General features: G+C 46.8%; 1 protein-coding gene across 1 annotated transcript; it reads left to right on the plus strand.

Annotated features, from left to right (window-relative positions):
* Positions 1-3,134: 3,134 nt before the first annotated feature.
* On the plus strand, positions 3,135-12,045 carry RPS10 (ribosomal protein S10). The gene is made up of 6 exons (XM_017853582.1): positions 3,135-3,245; positions 4,056-4,205; positions 4,391-4,562; positions 7,999-8,076; positions 11,328-11,383; positions 11,952-12,045. The coding sequence occupies exons 2-6, from the start codon at positions 4,056-4,058 to the stop codon at positions 11,991-11,993; spliced, it is 498 nt and encodes a 165-aa protein (XP_017709071.1). The 5' UTR covers positions 3,135-3,245; the 3' UTR covers positions 11,994-12,045.
* Positions 12,046-23,055: the final 11,010 nt, after the last annotated feature.

The following is a 23,055-nucleotide window of genomic DNA, read 5'->3' on the forward strand; positions in this document are numbered from 1 at the left end:
TAAAACCAAGCTGTGCTCTGACCACCTTGGGCACATGTCATCAGGACCTCCTGAGGCTGCATCGTGGGCTCATCCTTAACCCTCGCAAAATACACTTTCTAAATTCACAGACCTGTCTCAGATTTTCAGGATTCACATTGTCTTCCAGTAATTCTGGAAAACACTCTGACAGTGTTTCTTCCCTACTTTCTCTATTATTTTCTTGTAAGACTTCACCTAGACATCTAGTAGACTTTCTCACTCTATCCCTCATGTCTCATCCTTTCTTTCAAATATTCCATCTCTTTAGCTGGGTGTGGTGGTGTGCACCTGTAGACCAAGCTACTCAGGAGGCTGAGGCAGGAGGATGGCTTGAAGGGACTCCTGCCACGGGACTGCAGTGAGTCGTGACTGCACCACTGCTCTCCAGCCTTGGCAAAAAAGGGACACCCTGTATTAACAAAAAACCAAAAAAACAATCAATCAAATATTCTCTTTCAGTCTCAGGACTACATTGTGTATATCTGTATATATATTTTCATTTCTACTTTTAATCTCACTGACTTTTCTCTTCAAGTGTCAGTTTGCCAAATCTATTGTTCAGTCTTTTGGGCCTTTTTTTTTTTTTACTTTCTTGGAGTTGTTTTTTTTTTTTTTTTTAGAGAGGAGGTCTTGCTATGTTGCCCAGGCTGCTCTCGAACTCCTGGGCTCAAGTGATCCTACTACCTCAGCCTCTTAAGTAGTTAGGACTACTACAGGTTCACAGCACACCTTACCTGGCTATTTAGCCTTTTTTTTTTTTTTTTTTTTTTTCTCTGAGACGCAGTCTCGCTCTGTCGCCCAGGCTGGAGTGCAGTGGCAGCAATCTCAGCTCAATGCAAGCTCCGCCTCCCAGGTTCAGGCCATTCTCCAGCCTCAGCCTCCTGAGTAGTTAGGACTGCAGGCGCCGGCCACCACGCCCAGCTAATTTTTTTTCTATTTTTAGTACAGGCGGGGGTTTCACCCTGTTAGCCAGGATGGTCTCGATCTCCTGACCTCGTGATCTGCCCGCCTTGGCCTCCCAAAGTGCTGGGATTACAGGTGTGAGCCACTACGCTCGGCCTTTTTTTTTTTTAATAACAGAGTTTTGCTCTGTCACCCAGGCTGGCCAGGCTGGAGTGCAGTGGTGCAGTCTCGGCTCACGGTAGCCTTGACCCACGGGCTCAAGCGATCCTCAAAACTCAGCTTCATGAGTAGCTGGGATTACAGCCGCCCGCCACCACGCCCGGCTAATTTTTTTTTTTTGAAACGGAATCTTGCTCTGTCACCCAGGCTGGAGTGCAGTGGGGAGATCTTGACTCACTGCAACCTCTGCCTTCCAGGTTCCTGCGAACTCTCCTGCCTCAGCCTCCTGAGTAGCTGGGATTACAAGTACCCACCACTACGCCCAGCTAATTTTTGTATTTTAGTAGAGGGGGTTTCACCATGTTGGTCAGGCTAGTCTCAAACTCCCGACCTCAGGTGAACCACCCGCCTCGTCCTCCCAAAGTTCTGGGATTACAGGTCTGAGCCACCGTGCCAGGTCCACTTTTCTTTTCTTTCTTTCTTTCTTTTTTTTTTTTTTGAGACGGAGTTTCGCTCTTGTCGCCCAGGCTGGATGGAGTGCAACGGTGCAATCTCAACTCACTGCAACCTCCGCCTCCCAGGTTCAAGAGATTCTCCTTGCCTCAGCCTCCCAAGTAGCTGGGATTACAGGCGCCTGCCACCATGCCTGGCTAATTTTTGTGGTTTTTTTTTAGTAGAGATCGGATTTTGTCATGTTGGCCAGGGTGGTCTCGACCGCCTGACCTTAGGTGATCCACCTGACTCGGGCTCCCAAATTGCTGGGATTATAGGCGTGAGCCACTGCGCCCGGCCCCACTTTCCTTTTCTTTCTTTCTTTTTAGACGGAGGGTCGCTCTGTCGACCAAGATCTGGAGTGCAGTGGAGTGATCTCGGCTCACTGCAACCTCGCATATCGGGTTCAAGCGATTCTCCTGCCTCAATCACAGGCGTACACCAACACGCCCGGCTAATTTTTTGGAATTTTTAGTACAGATGGGGTTTCACTATGTCGGCCAGCTGGTCTTGAACTCCTGACCTCGTGATCCGCCCACCGCGGCCTTCCAAAGTGCTGGAATTACAAGCTTGAGCCGCCGCGCCCGGCCTCTTTTTTCTTTTCTTTCTTTCTTTTTTTTTTTTTTAAATAGAGCCAGGGTATTTCTCTGTCACCCAGGCTGCACTGCAGAGGCATGAACCCGGCTCACTGCACCCTCCACTTTCCGGGCTCAAGCGATCCTCCCGCCTCAGCCTCGTGAATAACTGGAACTACAAGCGTGCACCACCACAATCAGTTAATTAAAAAAAAAAAAATTTTGTAGAGATTAAGTCTCACCGTTGCCCAGGCTGGTCTGGACCTCCTGGGCTCAAGCAATTCTCCTGCATCACCCTCCCAAAATGCTGAGTCAACTTTTTTTTTTTTTTGAGACGGAGTCTCACTGTCGACCAGGCTGGAGTGCAGTGGCATGATCTCGGCTCATTGCAACCTCCACCTCCCGGGTTCAAGCGATTCTCCTGCCTCAGCCTCCCGAGTAGCTGGGACTACAGGCGCCTGCCGCTAATTTTTTTTGTATTTTTAGTAGAGACAGGGTTTCACCATATTGGCCAAGCTGGTCTCAAACTCCTGACCTTTTGATCTGCCCGCCTCGGCCTCCCAAAGTGCTGGGATTATAGACGTGAGCCACCGCGCCAGGCCTCTGTTTTTTTATTAAAAAAAAAAAAAAAGGTCTACTTGTGTGAGTGCATATGAGTTTGGAAAAATGTATACCACAATGTTAACAGTGATTCTCTTTGGTTGATGGGATTACGTTTTTAGTCTTTTATTGTCATCTGATTTGTATGTTCTCTCTCTTTTCTTGCTCCAAGAGCATATATCACTTGCATAATAAATTTTGGGCGGGGAAAAAAAGAAGAAGCGTTTCTAAAACGACTGCCCAAAATAGGTGACCCTGTACTGATAAAGCACGCAAGCTCAGAAGTTTCCGGCGGCGGTTTCCTAGTGTGTGCGTGCGTCCCTCAGGCGGTCGAGCTCTGCAGTCAGATCCGCCAGTCCTTCAGGCACCGCCGAGGCCACCCCAGGCTCCGCGCGGGTCCTGGCGGGGGGCGGGCCCACGCCAGCCCGGAAGAGACGCAGCACCGCGCATGCTCCTTCCTTTCCAGCCCCGGCTCCGGACCCTGCAGCTGCCGAGGTGAGTTTCTGTGGAGTTCGAGTTCCATCGGCTCCCATCCGGGCCATCTTGCCGCCTTAGCGGCTGCTCCTCCCCAGAATGCGGGCAGGGGGCCTCTCTCCCACTCCCCACACACCCATTTCTGAGTAGCGACAGGGGCTGGAGGCTTATTTTGTGGGGTAGGGGGCCGCTGGTAGGCGAAGATTGTCCGAGGGAGAGGGGGAGGATGAAGGCAGTGCGTGGCGGAGACCTGCCAGGTGAGACTAGGGAGACAGTGTCCCGCCGACACGCTTTTTCCTTGGGGACAGGACTCCCCCGACTGCCTCCTTGCTTGGCACTGGAGCTCTGCTTTGGGGGAGCTGTGGTAGGAAACGAGGGTGCGAAGGCCTTAGCCCTTCGGTTTGGGGTCTGCCGCCTTCAAGAAGCGGGGCCTTTATTCCTCCAGGCCTTCCCTGTGTACCTTATGGTACAGCGGCGCGATTCCGCGCAGGTGTGGTACAGTCGCTGACGGCTTCTAGCTGCTTCTGATAATACAGGGTCTGCTCCTCCCACCCGCCATTGACCTTTGTAATTGTGATAACTTAAGGAAGTTTGGCGCGAATGTGCACCACTATGCTGGTTTTAACATACTGGCAACTTTTCCACCTGAATTGTTTTTGGGGATGGAGAGGGACGGAGCTGGCCTCTGCCGAATCTGTTTTGTGAAGCTGAGTCCTCCCACCGGCATGTTGTCTAAGGTTTTGTGTGGGTCACTTTAGGGTCACGAACTTGATTACTAGACTCCGGCCTCGTTACTCAGAAGTGCTCTTGACAGTCATCTCCTTCTTGCAGATGTTGATGCCTAAGAAGAACCGGATTGCCATTTACGAACTCCTTTTTAAGGAGGGAGTCATGGTGGCCAAGAAGGATGTCCACATGCCTAAGCACCCGGAGCTGGCAGACAAGAATGTGCCCAACCTTCATGTCATGAAGGCCATGCAGGTAGGAGGGTGAGGAGGAAGACTGGGTTGGGATGGAGGATCTTCCCCTAACATTCAAGGCAAGTTCCAAAGGGGAGGTCAGGACTGCCGGGGCTGCTTGCTAACTTGAAGGGCTGGGACTGGAGACTTGTCTAGGATGATCCAAGTTTCTACTTATGCCTTAACAGTAAGTTTTTTGCCTTACAGTCTCTCAAGTCCCGAGGCTACGTGAAGGAACAGTTTGCCTGGAGACATTTCTACTGGTACCTTACCAATGAGGGTATCCAGTATCTCCGTGATTACCTTCATCTGCCCCCGGAGATTGTGCCTGCCACCCTACGCCGTAGCCGTCCAGAGACTGGCAGGCCTCGGCCTAAAGGTATGGTGCCCAAATAAATGCCTTCAGCTATTTGAAGATAGTTTCTTTTGTGTAAGGGACAGAAGCATTCTTAGCTGTTGTCAGCTTTAGAGGGCTCTGGCCTGCAGGCATTTGGTCAAGTGCTAGAACCTTTGTCTGGCGGCTTGGGACTTGGAATAGAACTAGACTCAGTTCTTCAGGCCATCCATGAGATGGCCTTAAGCACAGATAGTCTGTTGCTTTCTTCACCCACACCCATACCAACATCCAGACACGTGGTATAGAAAATTGAGTAACTTTTCCAGCAGAGTGTGTTGTACTCTTCCCAAGAAGTCCAAAGCAAAGCCATTTACCACCTTGAAAGAACCAAAAGAATTTTGTAGTTTTCTTGCCAGCAGGGGAAACAGTTAGAAACAGTGGAGTGGAGAACGGATGGTGTATACCACGACGTGAAAGGATATGCACGCATATGTGGTGCGAGGAGAATTATCTTTTGATTCTTAAGATCATTGCTGGCTTACAGTTGCTTTTTTTTTTTTTTTTTTGAGACGGAGTCTTGCTCTGTTGCCCAGCCTGGAGTGCAGTGGTAAGCCACCGTGCCTGGCCTGTATTTTGTCTAGGTTATGGTTCTTTGTTACGAAACTGTAGGAGCTGCAGAGAGCATAGGTTGGAGTGACAAAATGCACAGATTCCTAAACGTGATCATCAGAGGGTCCAGGTTCCCCTGGAGAGTTACTTTATGGAGCTTAGGAATTTGTTAGGAAAGTTCCCCAAGGGATTCTGGTGATCAGGTAGACATCTGTTGCCGAGGCTGGAGTGCAGTGGTGCGATCTCGGCTTACTGCAACCTCCACCTCCCAGGTTCAAGCAATTCTGCTGTCTCAGCCTCCTGAGACTGGGATTATAGGCGTCCAGAACTATGCCCAGCTAATGTTTGGATTTTTAGTGGAGATGGGATTTCACTCTGTTGGCCAGGCTGGGCTCAAACTCCTGACCTCAGGTGATCCACCCACCTCAGCCTCCCAAAGTGCTGGGATTACAGGAGTTAGCTACCGTGTCCAGCCCATAATACGTCTTTTTAGCAAGAGTTCTCTACTACATCTTGGACTCTTCAGGGGGAAAAAAATACCAGTGCCTATCTGTGCTTGATATATTCTGATTTAGTTGGGCCTGACATTTATTTTTGCCACTCATTACATGATTTATTTCTGCTTTGAAAGCAGTTCATTCTGCCCAAGTGCAGTGGCTTATTCCTGTAATCCCAGCACTTTGGGAGGCCAAGGCAGGAGGACTACTTGAGTCCAGGAGTTTGAGACCAGCTAGGGCAGTATAGTGAGACCTGGTCTCTACAAAAAAATAAATTAGCCAGGCATGGTGGTGCGCACCTGTGGTTGAGCCCAGGCACTCCAGGCTGCATTGAGCTGTGATTGGCCGTTGCACTCACCCTGAGCAACAGAGCAAGACCCTGTCTCGAAAAAAAAAAAAAAGAGACATAGTTCACATTAATCATACGGACTCCGGGTAAGTTCCAAGTAACTGGGTAGAGAAAATACTTGATTAAACTGTTACTGTGTTTGTTTGTTGGTTTATATTCTGTCACCCAGGCTGGAGTGCAGTGGTGCGATCCCAATTTACTGTAACCTCTGCCTCTCAGGTTCAAGTGATTCTCCTGCCTCAGCTTCCTGAGTAGCTGGGATCACAGGCGTGCACCACCACACCTGGCTAATTTTTGTAATTTTAGTAGAGACAGGGTTTTACCATGTTGGCCAGGCTGTTCTTAAACTCCTGGCCTCAAGTGATCACCTGCCTTGGCCTCCCAAAGTGCTGGGATTACAGGCGTCAGCCACTATGCCTGGCCATTTATGATTTTTTGGGGGTGTTTTTTTTTTTTTGAGACAGAGTCTCACTCTGTCGCCCAGGCAGGAATGCTGTGGCGCAATCTTGGCTCACTGCAAGCTCCGTTTCCCGGGTTCACGCCATTCTTCTGCCTCAGCCTCCTGAGTAGCTGGGACTACAAGCGCCTGTCACCTAATTGTTTTGTATTTTTAGTAGAGACGGAGTTTCACCATGTTAACCAGGATGGTCTTGATCTTATGACCTTGTGATCCGCCTGTCTTGGCCTCCCAAAGTGCTGGGATTACAGGCGTGAGCCACCGCACCGGCCTATGATAATTTTTTAAAGGTAGCTCTTAAAGTTTGTGCCTTACGGTGTGGTGGCTCACAGCTGCAATCCCAGCACTTTTGGAGGCCAAGGCGGGAGGATCACATGAGGCCAAGAGTTCAAGACCAGCCTGTCCAACATGGTGAAACCCTGTCACTACTAAAGATAACCAAAAAAAAAAAAAAAAAAGTAGCCTGGGCGTGGTGGCTCATGCCTATAATCCCAGCACTTTGGGAGGCTAAGGCAGGCGGATCACTTGAGGTCAGGAGTTGGAGACCAGCCTGGCCAACAGATTGAAAGCCCCTTTCTACTAAAAATACAAAACTTAGCTGGGTGTGGTGGCACGTGCATGTAATTCCACCTACTCGGGAGGCTGAGGTGAGAGAACTGCTTGAACCCAGGAGGCAGAGGTTGCAGTGAGCTGAGATTGCGCCACTGCACTCCAACCTGAGTGACAGAGCAAGACTCCGTCTCAAAAAAAGATAATAGCCGGCCGTGGTGGCTCAAGCCTGTAATCCCCAGCACTTTGGGAGGCCAAGGCGGGCGAATCACGAGGTCAGGAGATCGAGACCATCCTGGCTAACACGTTGAAACCCCATCTCTACTAAAAATACAAAAAATTAGGCGGGCGAGGTGGCGGGCGCCTGTAGTCCCAGCTACTCGGGAGGCTGAGGCAGGAGAATGGCGTAAACCCAGGAGGCGGAGCTTGCAGTGAGCCGAGATCGCGCCACTGCACTCCAGCCTGGGTGACAGAGCAAGACTCCGTCTCAAAAAAAAAAAAAAGATAATAATACAGTTTCCGCCTTAATATGTATTCCACAGCCTAACAGGTATGTGAAGAAGCCCAGGAGGAACTAAAGGATTCTTGGTAACCCCTAGATTATGTACTTAATATTGGAGTTGGGACTTTCAGCTTAGGATGCTTCCTTTTCCATTTGCATATACTAAGTTTTCCACTTCACGTTGGTCAGGTTCAAAAGTTTGGCTATTCAGATGTTCATAGAAATAGCTGGATGTCTAGATTGGTCCAATAATTGGAAAATGGTTTTATGTTGAAACAAAATGGAAGCCTTTTTTTTTTCTTCGCAGATTTGCAGCCACGATTGTCAATAAGTTTCTATAGAGAAATAAATTGTTTTTAGCTGACGTTATAGGTTTAAGGAGTTCGTGTCCCCATTAACCCATCTTAACCAAGTGGTTGCTCAGTGAAAACAGGAGAGCAATGCCAGTTTTCTTGGCTTTAAGGGACAGAGTTCCCAGATTGCCCTATGTTCACAGTGTGTTTTGATTTACGTAGGTCTGGAGGGTGAGCGACCTGCGAGACTCACAAGAGGGGAAGCTGACAGAGATACCTACAGACGGAGTGCTGTGCCACGTGAGTAAATGCATCACCTATATTAGGGGTGTTGGGGTGAAATATCTGGATTCTCACAGCTGGCTCTGGCTGGGTGGGGCTCAGCCCTTGATGACAAAATGACCAGGAAAGATTCTTGGTTTCATTCTGCAGAGCATCAGAACAGCTGGAGTCCTTTGTGCTGCTTTCTTTATGCAGTGATTTCATAGATGAGAATTAGGAAGAAAGCCTTCTGAGTTAGGGACTGGAATTTTTTAAAAAACAAAATTCAGGCCAGGCTCAGTGGTTCATGTCTGTAATCCCAGCACTTTGGTGGGGGTCGAAGTGGGCAGATTACTTGAAGTCAGGAGTTTGAGACCAGCCTGGCCAACATGATGAAACCCTGTCTCTCCTAAAAATACAAAAATTAGGGTGGTGTGGTGGTGGGTGTCTGTAGTCCCAGCTGCTTAGGAGGCTGAGGCATGAGAATTGCTTAAACCTGGGAGGCAGAGGTTGCTGTGAGCCAAGATCATGCCATTGTACTCCAGCCTGGATGACAGAGCAAGACTCTGTCTCAAAAACAAAACACTTCAGTAAGATGAGGAGCCTTTGTTAATATTTTTGCAAAGGAATAATAGGATTCAACTTGTTTTGTTTTTGAGACAGTCTTTGCTCTGTGGCCCAGGCTGGAGTGCAGTGGCATGATCTTAGCTCACTGCAAGCTCTGCCTCCTGGGTTCACACCGTTCTTCTGCCTCAGCCTCCCGAGTAACTGGGACTACAGGCACCCGCCATCACGCCCGGCTAATTTTTTTTGTATTTTTAGTAGAGGCGGGGTTTCACCGTCTTAGCCAGGATGGTCTGGATCTCCTGACCTCGTGATCTGCCCGCCTCTGCCTCCCAAAATGCTGGGATTTACAGGCATGAGCCACCTTGCCTGGTTGGATTCAACTTGTTTTTAAAGTCACTCACTGTTGATTGTGATACAAAAGCAAGGCATACAAGAAGAGTCTTTACCAACTTCTACCATTCTTACTTTCCTCCTGTCATCTTTTGGAGAAGTGACCACTTGACCTGAGTACCATACAGGATAGTAAAAGGAAAGAATTTCTCCAGCCCTTGGTTGAGAGGAAGTTGGTGATATTGGAAGTTTAACGATTATGGGCCAGGCACAGTGGCTCATGCCTGTAATCCCAGCACTTTGGGAGGCCGAGGCAGGTGGATCAGTTGAGGTCAGGAGTTCGAGATCAGCCTGGCCAGTGTGGTGAAACCCCATCTCTACTTTAAAAAATTAGCCCGGCGTGGTGGTATGTGCCTGCCTGTAATAATCTCAGCTACTTGGGAGGCTGAGGCAGGAGAATTGCTTGAATGTGGGAGGCGGAGGTTGCAGTGAGCCGAGATCATGCCACTGCACTCCACCCTGGGCAACAGAACAAGACCCCGTCTCAAAAAAAAAAAAAGAAATTTAACGATTACTGAAACCATATTCGTTATTGGCATTTGCTTTCCTCCCCCATCCTTGTGCCCAATGTGAGCCATAGATCTAATACAAAATTTCCTGGTAGCCACACTTGAAAAAACAAGTGGAAACGGGTTATTTGATTACTAATGTCTTTTATTTAATCAAATATGTGTAGAAGTGAGCTGGGAATGGTGGTATGTGCCTGTAGTCCTAGCTACTTGGAAAGCCAAAGCAAGAGGATTGTTTTGAGCCTAGGAGTTTGAGATACAGTGAGCTATGATCTTGTTGCTACACTCCAGCCTGGGCGACAGAGTGAGACCCCCCAACTCAAATCGGCCAGGCGTGGTGGCTCACGCCTGTAATCCCAGCACTTTGGGAGGCTGAGATGGGCAGATCGCCTGAGGTCAGGAGTTCGAGACCAGCCTAGGCAACAAGGTGAAACCCCATTTCTCCTTAAAATCCAAAAAATTAGCCAGGCATGGTGGTATGCACATGTAATCCCAGGTACTCGGGGGGCCGAGGCAGGAGAATTGCTTGAACCCCAGGGGTGGAGGTTGCAGTGAGCTGAGATGGCACCACTGTACTCCAGCCACAGGAACAACAGCGAGCGTTCATCTCCAAAATAAATAAATAAAGGAACGACAGCGAGCGTTCATCTCCAAAATAAATAAATATAAATAAATAAATAAATCGATTTTTAAAATATCTAAAAGTGTTAATTTAACATGTAATCAGTATAAACAGTATTGAAATATTTTACATTCTTTTTTTCCTTAAGTCTTTGTAATTGGCTGGGTGCAGTGCCTCACACCTGTAATTCCAGCACTTTGGGAAGCCGAGGCAGGCAGATCACTTGAGCTCAGGAGTTTGAGACCAGCCTGGGCAACATGGCTGAACCCATCTCTACAAAAAAATATAAAAATTAGGGCTGGACGTGGTTGGCTCATGCCTGTAATCCCAACACTTTGGGAGGCTGTGGCGGGCGGATCACCTGAGGTTGGGAGTTTGAGACCAACCTGGAGAAACTAACATGGAGAAACCCCGTCTCTACTAAAAATACAAAAAAATTAGCCATGCATGGTGGCGCGTGCCTGTAAATCCCAGCTACTCAGGAGGCTGAGGCAGGAGAATCACTTGAACCTGGGAGGTGGAGGTTGCAGTGAGCCGAGATCCCGCCATTGCACTCTAGCCTGGGCAACAAGAGCGAAATTCTGTCTCAAACAAACAAACAAAAAATATAAAAATTAGCTGCCTATAGTCCCAGCTGAGGTGGGAGGATCACTTGAGCCCATGAGGCAGAGGTGGTAGTGAGCTGAGATCGTGGTAGTGAGCTGAGATCGTGCCACTGCACTCCACCCTGGGCGACAGAGTAAGACCCTGTCTCAAATAAGTAAAAGAAAACTGGTGAATTTCGCACGTCTCCATTTGAACTGTGACTGGGATATAGGACAGGGCAGCATCTTGTCTGCTTTTCTCCCATGGTAATTAAGGCTTTCGTGGGCCCTTGCCTCTTTCCATGTTAGTTCTTCCCTAATTACGCTCCCTTTGTTATCTAGATGCTGCTCTGAAGTGGGTAAGTCAGTCAGTGTGATCGGAAGTGGGAATTCTTTGGGAGGATTTGTAGTTTGGGCTGTGAGTATTGGAAGGTTGAGAAGGACACCCCAGGAGAGGCAAAGGTGGCTGTGAAGGTGTTCCCCACCACTGGTGTCATTTGCTTATATTTAATGGGGTGGTGCATGGCTTTTCCTGCAAGATTGGAGTTGGTGAGTTGTCTTCCCTTGTTCTATAGTAGATTGGATAATATGATTCTGAATCGATGTTTCACTTTCTAGCTGGTGCCGACAAGAAAGCCGAGGCTGGGGCTGGGTCAGCAACCGAATTCCAGTTTGTGAGTATCTTCCTATTTGTTTTCCATGAGCCGTCATTTGTTCTGGCCTCAGTCTGGTTGCTCTGCAAGTTGTGGGGATGTCGTATAGTATGGTCCCGTCAACCAGTTCCCTCCTCCCATTTTTTTCCAAATTCCAAATTTTACATTGAGATGTAGCATGCAAACTTTTGTAAATATATAAATTACTGAAATGAGTCTCAGAAATCAGTACATGTGGCCTGCTGTTATTTTCTGTTTCGTTGATGCTTGACATTGAACTAAACACTGGAAGGTGAGTGGGCTTAAGAACCAAGATGGTATGAAATCAAATTCTCCATCTTTTTTCATATGATGTTTCCCCATCTATAAAATAGAGGTAATTACAGCTGCCAAGGAAATGGGCCTAGACTTAGGATATCGCCCCACATCCAGTAAGGGGCAGTGCTGGGATTTACAGCCTGTACTCAGCTCTCTCCCAGCTGTTTACATTTGGGGGCCTCTGGAGTTATAATGAGGCCTGAAAGTTAGCAAAACCACAAGGTCGAACCAGAGTGCTGCTCATGCTGATGTGATGTGCTTTCTCTTACAGAGAGGCGGATTTGGTCGTGGACGTGGTCAGCCACCTCAGTAAAATTGAAGAGTATTATTTTGCATTGAATAAATTTACAGCCAAAAAACCTTAATCTTGTGTCCATTTTGTTTGCCTTGTGCAGCCTGAACAGGAATGGTTTAAGGGTCAGAGTGTAAATGGGGCAGTACTAGCTTGGCTTGGGGAGTTGTCATTGTCCTGGGTGACACCGGCTGCTGCTGTCCTTGGCTTTGGCATGTGCCCTGCTTTCTCTAGCCAGCGCCTCCCTGCACAGTGGTGTCCCATATGGTGCTGCACCTCGGAGGCAGTTGGAAAACTGGGTCCCTTCTCCCAACCAGCCATGCTGCCTCAGCTCTGTGTGGTGGGAAAGTTGCTGGTTGCTTTGGAGTTGTGATTTGTGCCTGCTGTCGGAAACTATAAGAAGTGCTGGGGAGGGAGGATGAAAGGTAACCAAGGAAATGGTTATCCTTCAATTTATGGGGAAGAAGCACAGGAATGGTGTTTAGGCCAACATTACTAATATAAGTCTTCAAGGCTCGGCATTTGTTGACAAGAATCAAGGGAGAAAACAATGCACAAAAACCATTGTTCACAGTGACTAAGGCCTGTAGTCCCAGCTACTCAGGAGCCTGAGGCAGGATTGCTCGAGGCTAGGAGTTTGAGACTAGCCTGAGAAACATAGTAAGACCCTGTCTCAAGGACCAAAACATTTGAAACTCATCTGAAAACTTTTTTTTTTTGAGACAGAGTCTAGCTCTTGTCGCCCAGGCTGGAGTGCAGTGGCACAATCTCAGCTCATTGCAACCTCGGCCTCCCAGGTCAAGCAATTCTCTCTCAACCTTCCGAGTAACTGGGATTACAGGCTTCTGCCACCATGCCCAGCTAATATTTAGTACAGATGTACATTTTTAGTACAGATGGGGTTTCTGCGTGTTGGTCAGGCTGGTCTCAAACTCCTGACCTCAGGTGAAATGCCCACCCAGGGCTTCCATAGTGCTGGGATTACAGGCGTGAGCCGCCGTGCCTGACCAACATTTTTATGTCTTAACATAATTGGAATAAATACTGGGCAGTAGGAGCTTTGCTGTCCAGAGTTCCTTTAAGGAAGGAATAAGAGTTGTAGTTTTCCTTGGTCTCTGAGTGGTGATCCGTCATGGCATGACTAAATGGACTAGAGATGTGTATACAGTTTTCTGTTGATCAAGTGTGATCTCAGCATGGATGCAGGAAAGGGACCGCAAATATACTGTATACCTGACACAATGCCAGAAGGGAAACTTGGCATAGCCCAGTGAGAGCTGAGACAATCCTGCAGACTTGCTGAGCAGGACACCAACCTTGGCTTGCAGATCAGTCACCATGACTATCTGCAGTAAATATGAGTTACTGGGATGGAGGTGGTTAAAGCATTTGAGATAACAGCTCTGAACCAACCAGTGGCTCAAGATAGGCCCAAGGTAATGTTGTTTCAGCCAGAAAAACCGGTAGCTAATTGGAAGTGCATCTTAAGGGTTTTGGGAACTTAGGAATCATATTTGTGGAGTACCGTGGTCTAAGCATTGTATAGAAATGGACAATAATTGATTAAATGGGGCCCGGCATTGTGGTTCACACCTTTAATCCCAGCACTTTGGGAGGGCAAGATGGGTGGATCACTTGAGTCCAGGAGTTCAAGACCGGCATGGGTAACAGTGAAACCCCATCTCCACAAAAAAAATAAAAAAATCAGCCACGCATGGTTGTGCTCACCTGTAGTTCCAGCTACTTGGAAGGCTGAGTCAGGAGGATTGTTTGAGCCCAGGAGGTAGAGGTTGCAGTGAGCTGAGATTGTGCCACTGCACTCCAGCCTAGGCGACAGAGTAAGACTCAATAATCACTGATCTCATGAAGCTGAGCACTGTGGCACACACCTGTAGTCCCAGCTACTCAGGAGCCTGAGGTAGAATGATCACTTGAGCCCAGGAGTTGAAACCATCCATTGAGACCCAATCTCAAAAAAAAAAAAAAAAAAAAATTGGTCAAATGAGATTTGTGACAATTCTAAACTACACAGATGAGAATTCTAAACCACCTTCAGTATTGATAGGCAGTTGTAATGTAGACCACGAGGTGGCAGCTGATGGCAACTCCAAATATGCACTTAACTGTTAGTCCTGGGAAGTGAACTTTGGAATCTGAGCCACCAATAAAATAGAAGCTTGCTTTGGCAGAAAGAAGCAGTGTTTGGGGAAGCTCGTTTCAGCACGGCCTTGGCTCGTTTCAAAGATTGCTTTTTATCCAATTTTTTTGCTGGCTCGAGTGATGTCAAGTGGTTTGCCCATGTTCACACGCTTTGTGATTGTTTAACCTGGATTCCACTGTGAAATGTTAGGAGCTCCTGCCTTTCTGTTTCCCACTGAGGCCAGCTAGTGAATAGGTTTCCTCTACGACCTTAGTGATTTTCTGGCCCTAAAATGTTACTTTTTCAGCTAGGGCTCTTTGCCAACTTCTTTCCTCGTGATTCAAATTAGTTTCATAATACATACTCCAAGATCACCCATGGACTCTGGGGAAACCCGAGGAATCTAGAAAAGAGCATGTGAATAAAAGCATGCAGGTAGAAGTGGATCTTGGTGCCTGCCAGCTCTGTCCCTACCTTGGTAGATGAAAACAGCCCTTCCAATCAATAATCATTCATTAGCTGCTCAAGGATCATTGTGAATAAGAGCTCTGAGACACAAGGCTCAAAATTTGCCCTTAAGCACCTGACAGTCGAGTTGGGAAAACAAAACCAAAGCTATACATTAAGGATCCAGAACAACAACTATTCTGTAAGTGGTAAATCGCATCCAGACTGAATTCTAAGGACGTGTAGGGCAAGGGAGATGAATGAAGGCTGAAGTGGCCCAGAGGTGAGTTGCGGGGCAGGGGAGAGGTGAGACTAGTCAGGACATCTTGAAGAAGTTTTATTGGAATATGAAAATATCAGGTGGTGTCAGGTTATGAAAATGGTTGATGTCAAAAAAGTTCTTTTATTTTTTCAAGCAAAGCTAAAAAGGAACATTTTAAGTCCCACTACAGGTGGGAGGTCACTTGGAGAAGGTAGGTTACAAGGGACAGGGAGAGAGGCCCACCTGGGTGGCTGCATGGGCCCAGCCATCACTCGGGAAAAGCTTTGAAGAGGTTTAACCCATCTTCCAGGGTTGGTCTCCAGGTGCACCTTAGCCTCAAATCTACCCACCAGCCCAATGGTTCATCAGATAATCCCGACCACCAGTACTACTAACTACCAAAGGGTTTTTTAAGGGATTTTTGGAAGCTGATGGCTGAAGATACATTTTCCTAACTTAACATAAACTTCCTGATAGGGACACAAATCCCTTTCCCTGAAAAACAGAATCCCCTTGCAGCCAGTGCCAACAACAGCTTTAAGTCTCAGTGACTCTTTTGAAGCACCACTTCTGTTTTGATTAATAAACAGACCAGGAAGCAGCTATCATGTAGGCATGTTAGATGCTTGGAGGCAAGATAGAGCAGCTTAAAAGATTCCCTAAGAGGCTGGGTGTGGGGGCTCACGCCTGTAATCCCAGCACTTTGGGAGGCTGAGGCGAATGGATCACCTGAGGTCGGGAGTTTGAGATCAGCCTAACCAACATGGAGAAACTTGGTCTCTACAAAAAACAAAAAATTAGCCAGGTGTGGTGGTGCATGCATGTACTCCTAGCTACTCGGGAAGCTAAGCCAGGGGAATCGCTTGAACTCGGGAGGCGGAGGTTGCGATGAGCCAAGATCGCGCCGTTGTACTCCAGCCTGGGCAACAGAGCAAGACTCTGTCTGGTAAAAAAAAAAAAAAAAAAAAAATTCCCTAAGAGGCCAGGTGCAGTGGCTCACACCTGTAATCCCAGCCCTTTGGGAGGCTGAGGCAGGCAGATCAAGAGGTCAGGAGTTCAAGACCACCCTGACCAACATGGTGAAACCCCATCTTTGCTAAAAATACAAAAAAAAAAAAAAAAGTCCCAGCACTTTGGGAGACTGAGGTGGTTGGATCACGAGGTCAGGAGTTCGAGACCAGCCTGGCCAGCCTGGTGAAACCCCGTCTCTACTAAAAATAGAAAAAATTAGCCGGGCATGGTGGTGTGTGCCTGTAATCCCAGCTACTCAGGAGGCTGAGTCAGGAGAATCACTTGGACCCAGGAGGCGGAGGTTGCAGTGAACCAAGATCATGCCACTGCACTCCAGCCTGGGACATAGAGCGAAACTCTGTCTCAAAAAATAAATAAATAAATAATAAAGATCCCATAAGATACTTGTTTTTGAGGAGGTAGCCCTGTAGACATGAGGGCTCACTAGAACGCTCCCTACCTGGTACCTGGCATGGGTGGGCCCATTGAGGCTAGGCAGTTAGGATAGTTTGCATTTTCTAGAGTTTTATATAAATGGAGTCATACAGTATGCATTCTTTTTAGTCCAACATCTTTTGGCATAATTGTTTTGAGATTCATCAGTGCTGCGTGTATCAGTGGTTCAAGCTTAGTGCTGGGCAGCATCCCATTGTGTGGCTATACCATGATTTGCTTATCCATTTACTTGTACTTCGGCATTTTGGTTGTTTGTTTCCAGTGCTTGGCTATTGTGACTAATGTGAACATTTGTGTACAAGCTTTTGTGATGACATGTGTTTTCAGTTCTCCTAGTTATATACCTAGGAGTGAAGTTGCTGGGTCATGAGGTAACTCTATGGTTAACACTTAGAGGAACTGCCAAACTGCTTTCCAAAGTAGCAGCATCATTCTACACTCCCTCTAGCAGTGTGTGCGTTTCAGTTGCTTCTCATCTTCACCAACACCTGGTCTGGACAGCCTTTTCATTTTAGCCATTCTAGTAGGCATGAAGAGTTTGGATTTTATCCCACAGGCGATCATGAGCCAGTGAACAATACGAAGGTGGGAGGCGGACAGTGGACAGGGAAAGGGGAGATGCTGGTCAGCGTGTACAAAGTTTCAGTTAATAAGAATAAGTTTTGGTGTTCGATTGCATAGCACAGTGACTCTTGTTAATAATACTGTATTGTATACTTCAAAATAGCTAAAAGAGAGGTTTTTACATGTTCTTACCACAAAGAAACGATAAATATTTGAGGGGATGGACATGCTAATCGCCTAATTTGATCATTCCACAATATGTACATCACATTGTACCCCATAAACATATACAATTATAAATAAAACTTAAAAGTAATATGGAGGGGAGGACTGACACAACCAAGAATGCTGGATGCTTGGGAAGTACTCAACCCCACACTGCGGAATACCGTAGCCTGGACTGGGTCTGCGCCGTGACCACACTGGGGCAGCGAGTGCTCATGGGTAAGCCACTTGGTCAGTGGTGACTACAATACACATTCAGGCTGCTACCAGGAAAGGGAGGGGACAAAATCCATCATTTGATTGCTCAGTTTTTGAAAGGGAAACTAGGACAGAATGAGGGCAGTAGCGGGGGAATGAAAGGAATTGTTTAAAAAGTTACAGCCCATAGAAAGCAGGGAGCCCATTTCTATTGAAGAGTGCTTTATTGGAAGCCCGTGATAAATGCATGGCACCAGACCAAGAGAACAGCCACTTGAAAAATAAGCCCTGCATGGTTTACTGACATATCAAAGAGCCCATTGTGAGGAAAAGGGCATCTTTAAAAATGAAGAAATATTAAATGAGAGAGGATACCCAAGCTGAGGGAATTAAGGAGGCCTCAAAATGGGGCAAAATTTATGAAAGTTACAAATCAAATGAGAGTAAGAAATTCTGAAGAGTATCTGCAAGAAATGTCAAAGCAAATAGTATATTTAAGTTCTAGTTTATTTAAGTGTGTGAAAAGCAGGTCAGTTTGAGCATCTAGGGGCATCCATTTATTAATGTGCAAAAAGTACACTGGGAGGCTGAACAGTCAACTGACCAATGCCCACTCCCCACCCCTAATTTGATTATTATTTTAAGTCAGGTTTATTGAGGTACAATTTACATACAGTAAAATTCACTTTGTTTTCTCGAGACAAGTCTCACTCTGTCATCCAGGCGGGAGTGTAATGGCACCATCATGGCTCACTGCAGCTTCTACCTCCCAGGCCCAAGTGATCCTCCCACGTCAGCCTCCCAAGTAGTTGGGACCACAGGTTGCACCACCATGCCTGGCTAATATTTTATTTTTATTTTTGTAGAGATAGGGCCTCCCTATGTTGCCTAGCTGGTCTCAAACTGCTGGGCTCAAGTGATCTTCCCACCTCAGCCTCCCAAAGTGCTGGGATTATAGGCACAAGCCATCACATCTGGCCAAAATTCACTTTTTAGATATAGAGTTCTGAGTTTTGATAAAAAAATATACATCACAGTGAAACAATGGAGCTTTTCCATCACCCTAAAAAGTGTTTCCACATGCTGCCCCTTTGTGGTCAACCCCCTGGCAAACACTCTTCTTGGTCTTTAGTATAATTTTGCCTTTTCTAGAATGTCAGATAAGTGGAATCATATTGTATGTACTCTTGGGACTGGCTTCTGTTGCTCAGCATGCTGTTAAGGGATTCATCCATTATGTTGCATGCATCATGCATCAGTAATTTGTTCCTATTTATTGCTGAGTAGTATTCTGTTACATGGATGTATTACAGGGTTTTTTGTTTGTTTGAGATGAAGTCTTGCTCTAGTTCAGTGATGCGATCTCAGCTCACTGCAACTTTCTCCTCCTAGGTTCAAGTGATTCTCCTGCCTCAGTTCCTGAGTAGCTGGGATTACAGGCACCTGCCACCACACCCAGTTAATTTTTGTATTTTTAGTAGAGATGGGGTTTCACTGTGTTGGCCAGGCTGCTCTCGAACTCCTGGCCTCAAGTGATCCACCCACCTTGGCCTCCCAAAGTGCTGGAATTACAAACATGAGCCATCATATCCAGCCCACAGTTTGTTTATTCTTTTTATTTTTCTATTTTTTTTTCTTTTTTTTCTTTTTTTGAGACAGAGTCTCACTCTGTCACCCAGGCTGGAGTGCAATGGCACAATCTCAGCTCACTGCAAACTCCACCCGCTTGGTTTGAGCAATTCTTCTGCCTCAGTCTCCTGAGTAGCTGGGATTACAGGTGCCTGCCAACACACCCAGCTAATTTTTGTACTTTTAGTAGAGACGGGGTTTCACCATGTTGGCCAGGCTGGTCTCAAACTCCTGACTGCAAATGATCTGCCCACCTCGGCCTCCCTAAGTGCTGGGATTACAGGCGTGAGCCACCGCGCCCGGCCTGTTTATTTATTTTTTATATAGGCATTTTTAAGTCAAATTGACATTGAAATACACAAATATTAACTCTACTCTTGGATGATGGATACAACCATGTAACTCATACCCCTGAGAAAGAGAAAAGCAGCCCCTAATGTCAGGAACTGACCTGATCCTTATAGCTAGGCCTTGGCATGTTTGAAGCTGGCCTGGTGCTCACAGCGAGGCCATGCCATTCTCCTGTGGACATAAACAACATCATCAAACATCAACAATCAGACAAGATCGCTTTGTGACCCTGATAAAGTGCACCAAAAATACCAAGACTGCCAGGTGCGGTGGCTCGCGCCAGTGATCCCAGCACTTTGGGAGGCTGAGGCAGGTGGATCACATGAGGTCATCCAATCCAGAGCAAAGCCTCAGTCCCTTAACCTTCCCCAGAACCACCTAACACAAGTCCAAATTCTATACTCCTCTTATCACCCTCTTTGAGACACCCTATGCTTTTCCACGATATGTATTCTCTTTCATGACAACCAGCAAAATCCCAACTTTATTCAACTACAATTATGTTTCTAATCTTTGCCTGGAAGGCATTGATCATCGATGTCCCGTCAAGATACAAAATATTTCACTTTTTTTTTTTTTTTTTTTTCCGAGACAGTGTCTCACTCTATCACCCAGGCTGGAATGAAGTGGCTCACTTTAGTTTCAAACTCCTGGGCTCAAGTGATCCTCCCACCTCAGCCTCCTGAGTAGCTGGAATTACAGGTGTGCACTACCATGTCTAATTTCTCTTTTTTTTTTTTGAGACGAGTCTTGCTGTGTTGCCCAGGCTGTGGTGCAGTGGTGTGATCTTGGCTCGCTGCAGCCTCTGTCTCCCAGGTTCAAGTGATTCTTCTGCCTCAGCCCCCCAAGTAGATGGGATTACAGGCATCCGCCACCACACCCGGCTAATTTTTGTATTTTTAGTAGAGACAGAAAGATGGGGTTTCACGAACCTGGCCAGGCTGGTCTCAAACTCCTGACCTCAAATGATTCGCCTGCCTCGGACCTCCCAAAGTGCTGGGATTACAGGTGTGAGATACCATGTCTAGCTCCAATTTTTTTTTTTTTCGAGACCAGATTTTTGAGACAAGATCTCGCTCTGTTGCCCAGGCTGGAGTGCAGTGGCACGATCTCAGCTCGCTGCAGCCTCCCGCTCCCCTGGCTCAGGTGATCCTCCCACCTCAGCCTCCTTTTTTTTTGTGACAGGGTCTCTGTTGCTCAGGCTGGAGTGCAGTGGCACAGTCTCAGCTCGCTGCAATCTCTACTTCCCAGGCTGAAGCGATTCTCCTACCTCAGCCTCCCAAGTAGCTGGGACTACAGGCGCACACCACCACACCTGGCTAATGTTTGTATTTTTTGTAGAGATGGGGTTTCACCATGTTGTCAGGTCTGGTCTCGAGCTCCTGGGCTCAAGCAATCCTCCTGCCTTGGCCTCCCCAAGTTAAGGGATTACCTGTGTGAGCCCTTGGGCCTGGCCACTGATTTTTAAATTTTTAGTAGAGGTGCGTTCTTCCTATATTGCCCAGGCTAATCTTGAATTTTTGGCCTGAAGCAATCCTCCTGCCTCTGCCTCCCAAAGTGTTTGGATTAAAGGTGTGAACCACGATGCCTGGCCTCATCTCCCTGTTTTTTTGGAAGCAGGGTCTCTTTCTGTTGCCCACACTGGAGTGCACTGGTAAAATCACAGCTCACTGCGCACACTGGAGTGCAGTGGTATGATCATAGCTCATAGCCTCGACCTCCCAGGTTGAGCGATCCTCCCACCTCAGCCTTCTGAGTAGCTGGGGCCACAGGCATACGCCACCATGGCTAATTAAAAAAAAATACTTGTAGAGACAGGGTTTTCCTATGTCCTCCTCTACCTTTTAGTCATGAAGAGAGGGCTTATGTTTTCCACAGAAGTCTTGGTTTTAGTTTTTATGTTAAAGTCTAAAGTCTTCAGTTTTATGTTAAAGTTTATAATCCATCTCGAATCAATCTTTGTGTATGATGTGAGGTAGAAGTCATGGTTCATTTTTGTCCATATGGATATCCCTTTATTCCAGCACCATTTGTTAAAAAGCACTTGTCCTTTCTTCATTGGATTGCTCTGGTGTCTTTGTTGAAAATAAATAACCATGAAGTGTGGGTCTATTTCTGGATTCTCTATTCTGTTCCATTGATCAATTAATCTATCCTTACACAAATGTTACACTGTCCTGATTACTATTTTTTTTTTCTTTGAGACAGAGTCTCACTCTGTCACCCAGGCTGGAGTGTAGTAGCGCAACTTTGGCTCACTGCAACCTCTGCCTCCTGGGTTCAAGTGATTCTCATGCCTCAGCCTCCCAAGTAGCTGGGACTACAGGCGAGTGCCACCACACACTGATTGCTGTCATTTTGTAGTATTAAAATAGGTTACATAAATTCTCTGACTGTTCTTTTCAAGTTTTGTTTTCTTTGTGTGTGTGTGTTTTTTTTTTTTTTTTTTTTTTTTTTTTTTTTTTTTGCTGTTTAAATCCTTTTATTTTCATATGCACTTAGAAAATTTGATGACTTCGTTCAAAAAACTGCCAGATTTTTCTTTTTTTTAAGACTAGTAGTTTCTCTCGTTGCCCAGGCTGGCGTTGCGTGGGCATGATCTTGCTCATGCAACCTCCATTCAAGTGATTCTCCTGCCTCAGGGACTCCCCAAGTAGCGGAAGGCACCCCACCATCACCACCTGGCTAATTTTTGTATTTTCAGTAGAGGACGGGGTTTACCTTCTTGTCAGGTTGATCTCGAACTCCTGACCTCATTGATCCACCCGCATCATCCTCTCGAAGAGCTGGGCATTACAGGCGTGGGCCACTGCGCCCGGCCCAGAATTTTTATAGAAATTGTGTTGAATCTATATGAACACTTAGGCCAGGACATGGATGTCTTTTTACTACTGAGATTCCTAAAACCATGAAATATAGAGTATGTTCCATTTTACGGTCTTCTTGAATTTTCTCATCAGCCGAATTTTGTAGTTTTCAATATGCAGATCTTACACAATTCTTTTTTTTTTTTTTTTGAGAGAAAGTCTTGCTCTGTTGCCAGGCTGGAGTGCAGTAAGCACAGCGCCGCTTGCTGCAAGCGCCGCCGTCCGGGGTTCAAGTAATGCTCATTGCCGCAGCCCCCGATAACTGGACACAGGTGCCAGCCACCACGCCAGCTAATTTTTTGTGTGTATTTTTAGTAGATGATGGGTTTCACCGTGTAGCCAAGATGTCTTGATATCCTGCCTCATGATCGCTTGCCCTTGGCCTCCCAAAGTGCTGAGCCTTTCTAAATTTTTTTGAGTGGAGTTTTGCTTTTGTTGCCTAGGCTGCAGAATGCAATGGCATGGTCTCGGCTCCATGCAATCTCTGCTCTTGGGTCCAAGCAATTCTCCTGCCCAGCTACCCGAGTAGCTGGGATTACAGGCGCCCACCACCATATGTGGCTAATTTTTGTATTTTTAGTAGAGACGGAGTTTCACTAAGTTGGCCCGGCTGGTGTTGAACTTTGACCTCAGCGGTGATCTGTCTGCGCTTGGCTTCAAAATGCTGGGATTACAGGCTTGTTAATCCCAAGCCTTTGGGAGGTTGAGGTGGGTGGGAATACCTGAGGTCAGGAGTCTCAAGACCGGCCTGACCAACATACTGAAACTCCATCTCCTACTAAAAATACAAAATTTAGGGCCAGCGTGCGGTGACTCATGCTTAATCCCGCACCTTGGGTGTCTGAAGTGGCAGATCACTGAGGTTGGCAGTTTGAGGCCAGCCTGATCAACATTGGCGAACCCCCCGTCCTCTACTAAAAATATCAAAATTAT

The sequence above is a fragment of the Rhinopithecus bieti genome, unplaced genomic scaffold (assembly GCF_001698545.2).
Source record: "Rhinopithecus bieti isolate Rb0 unplaced genomic scaffold, ASM169854v2 scaffold_36553, whole genome shotgun sequence".
In the NCBI taxonomy this organism is placed as follows: Eukaryota; Metazoa; Chordata; class Mammalia; order Primates; family Cercopithecidae; genus Rhinopithecus; species Rhinopithecus bieti.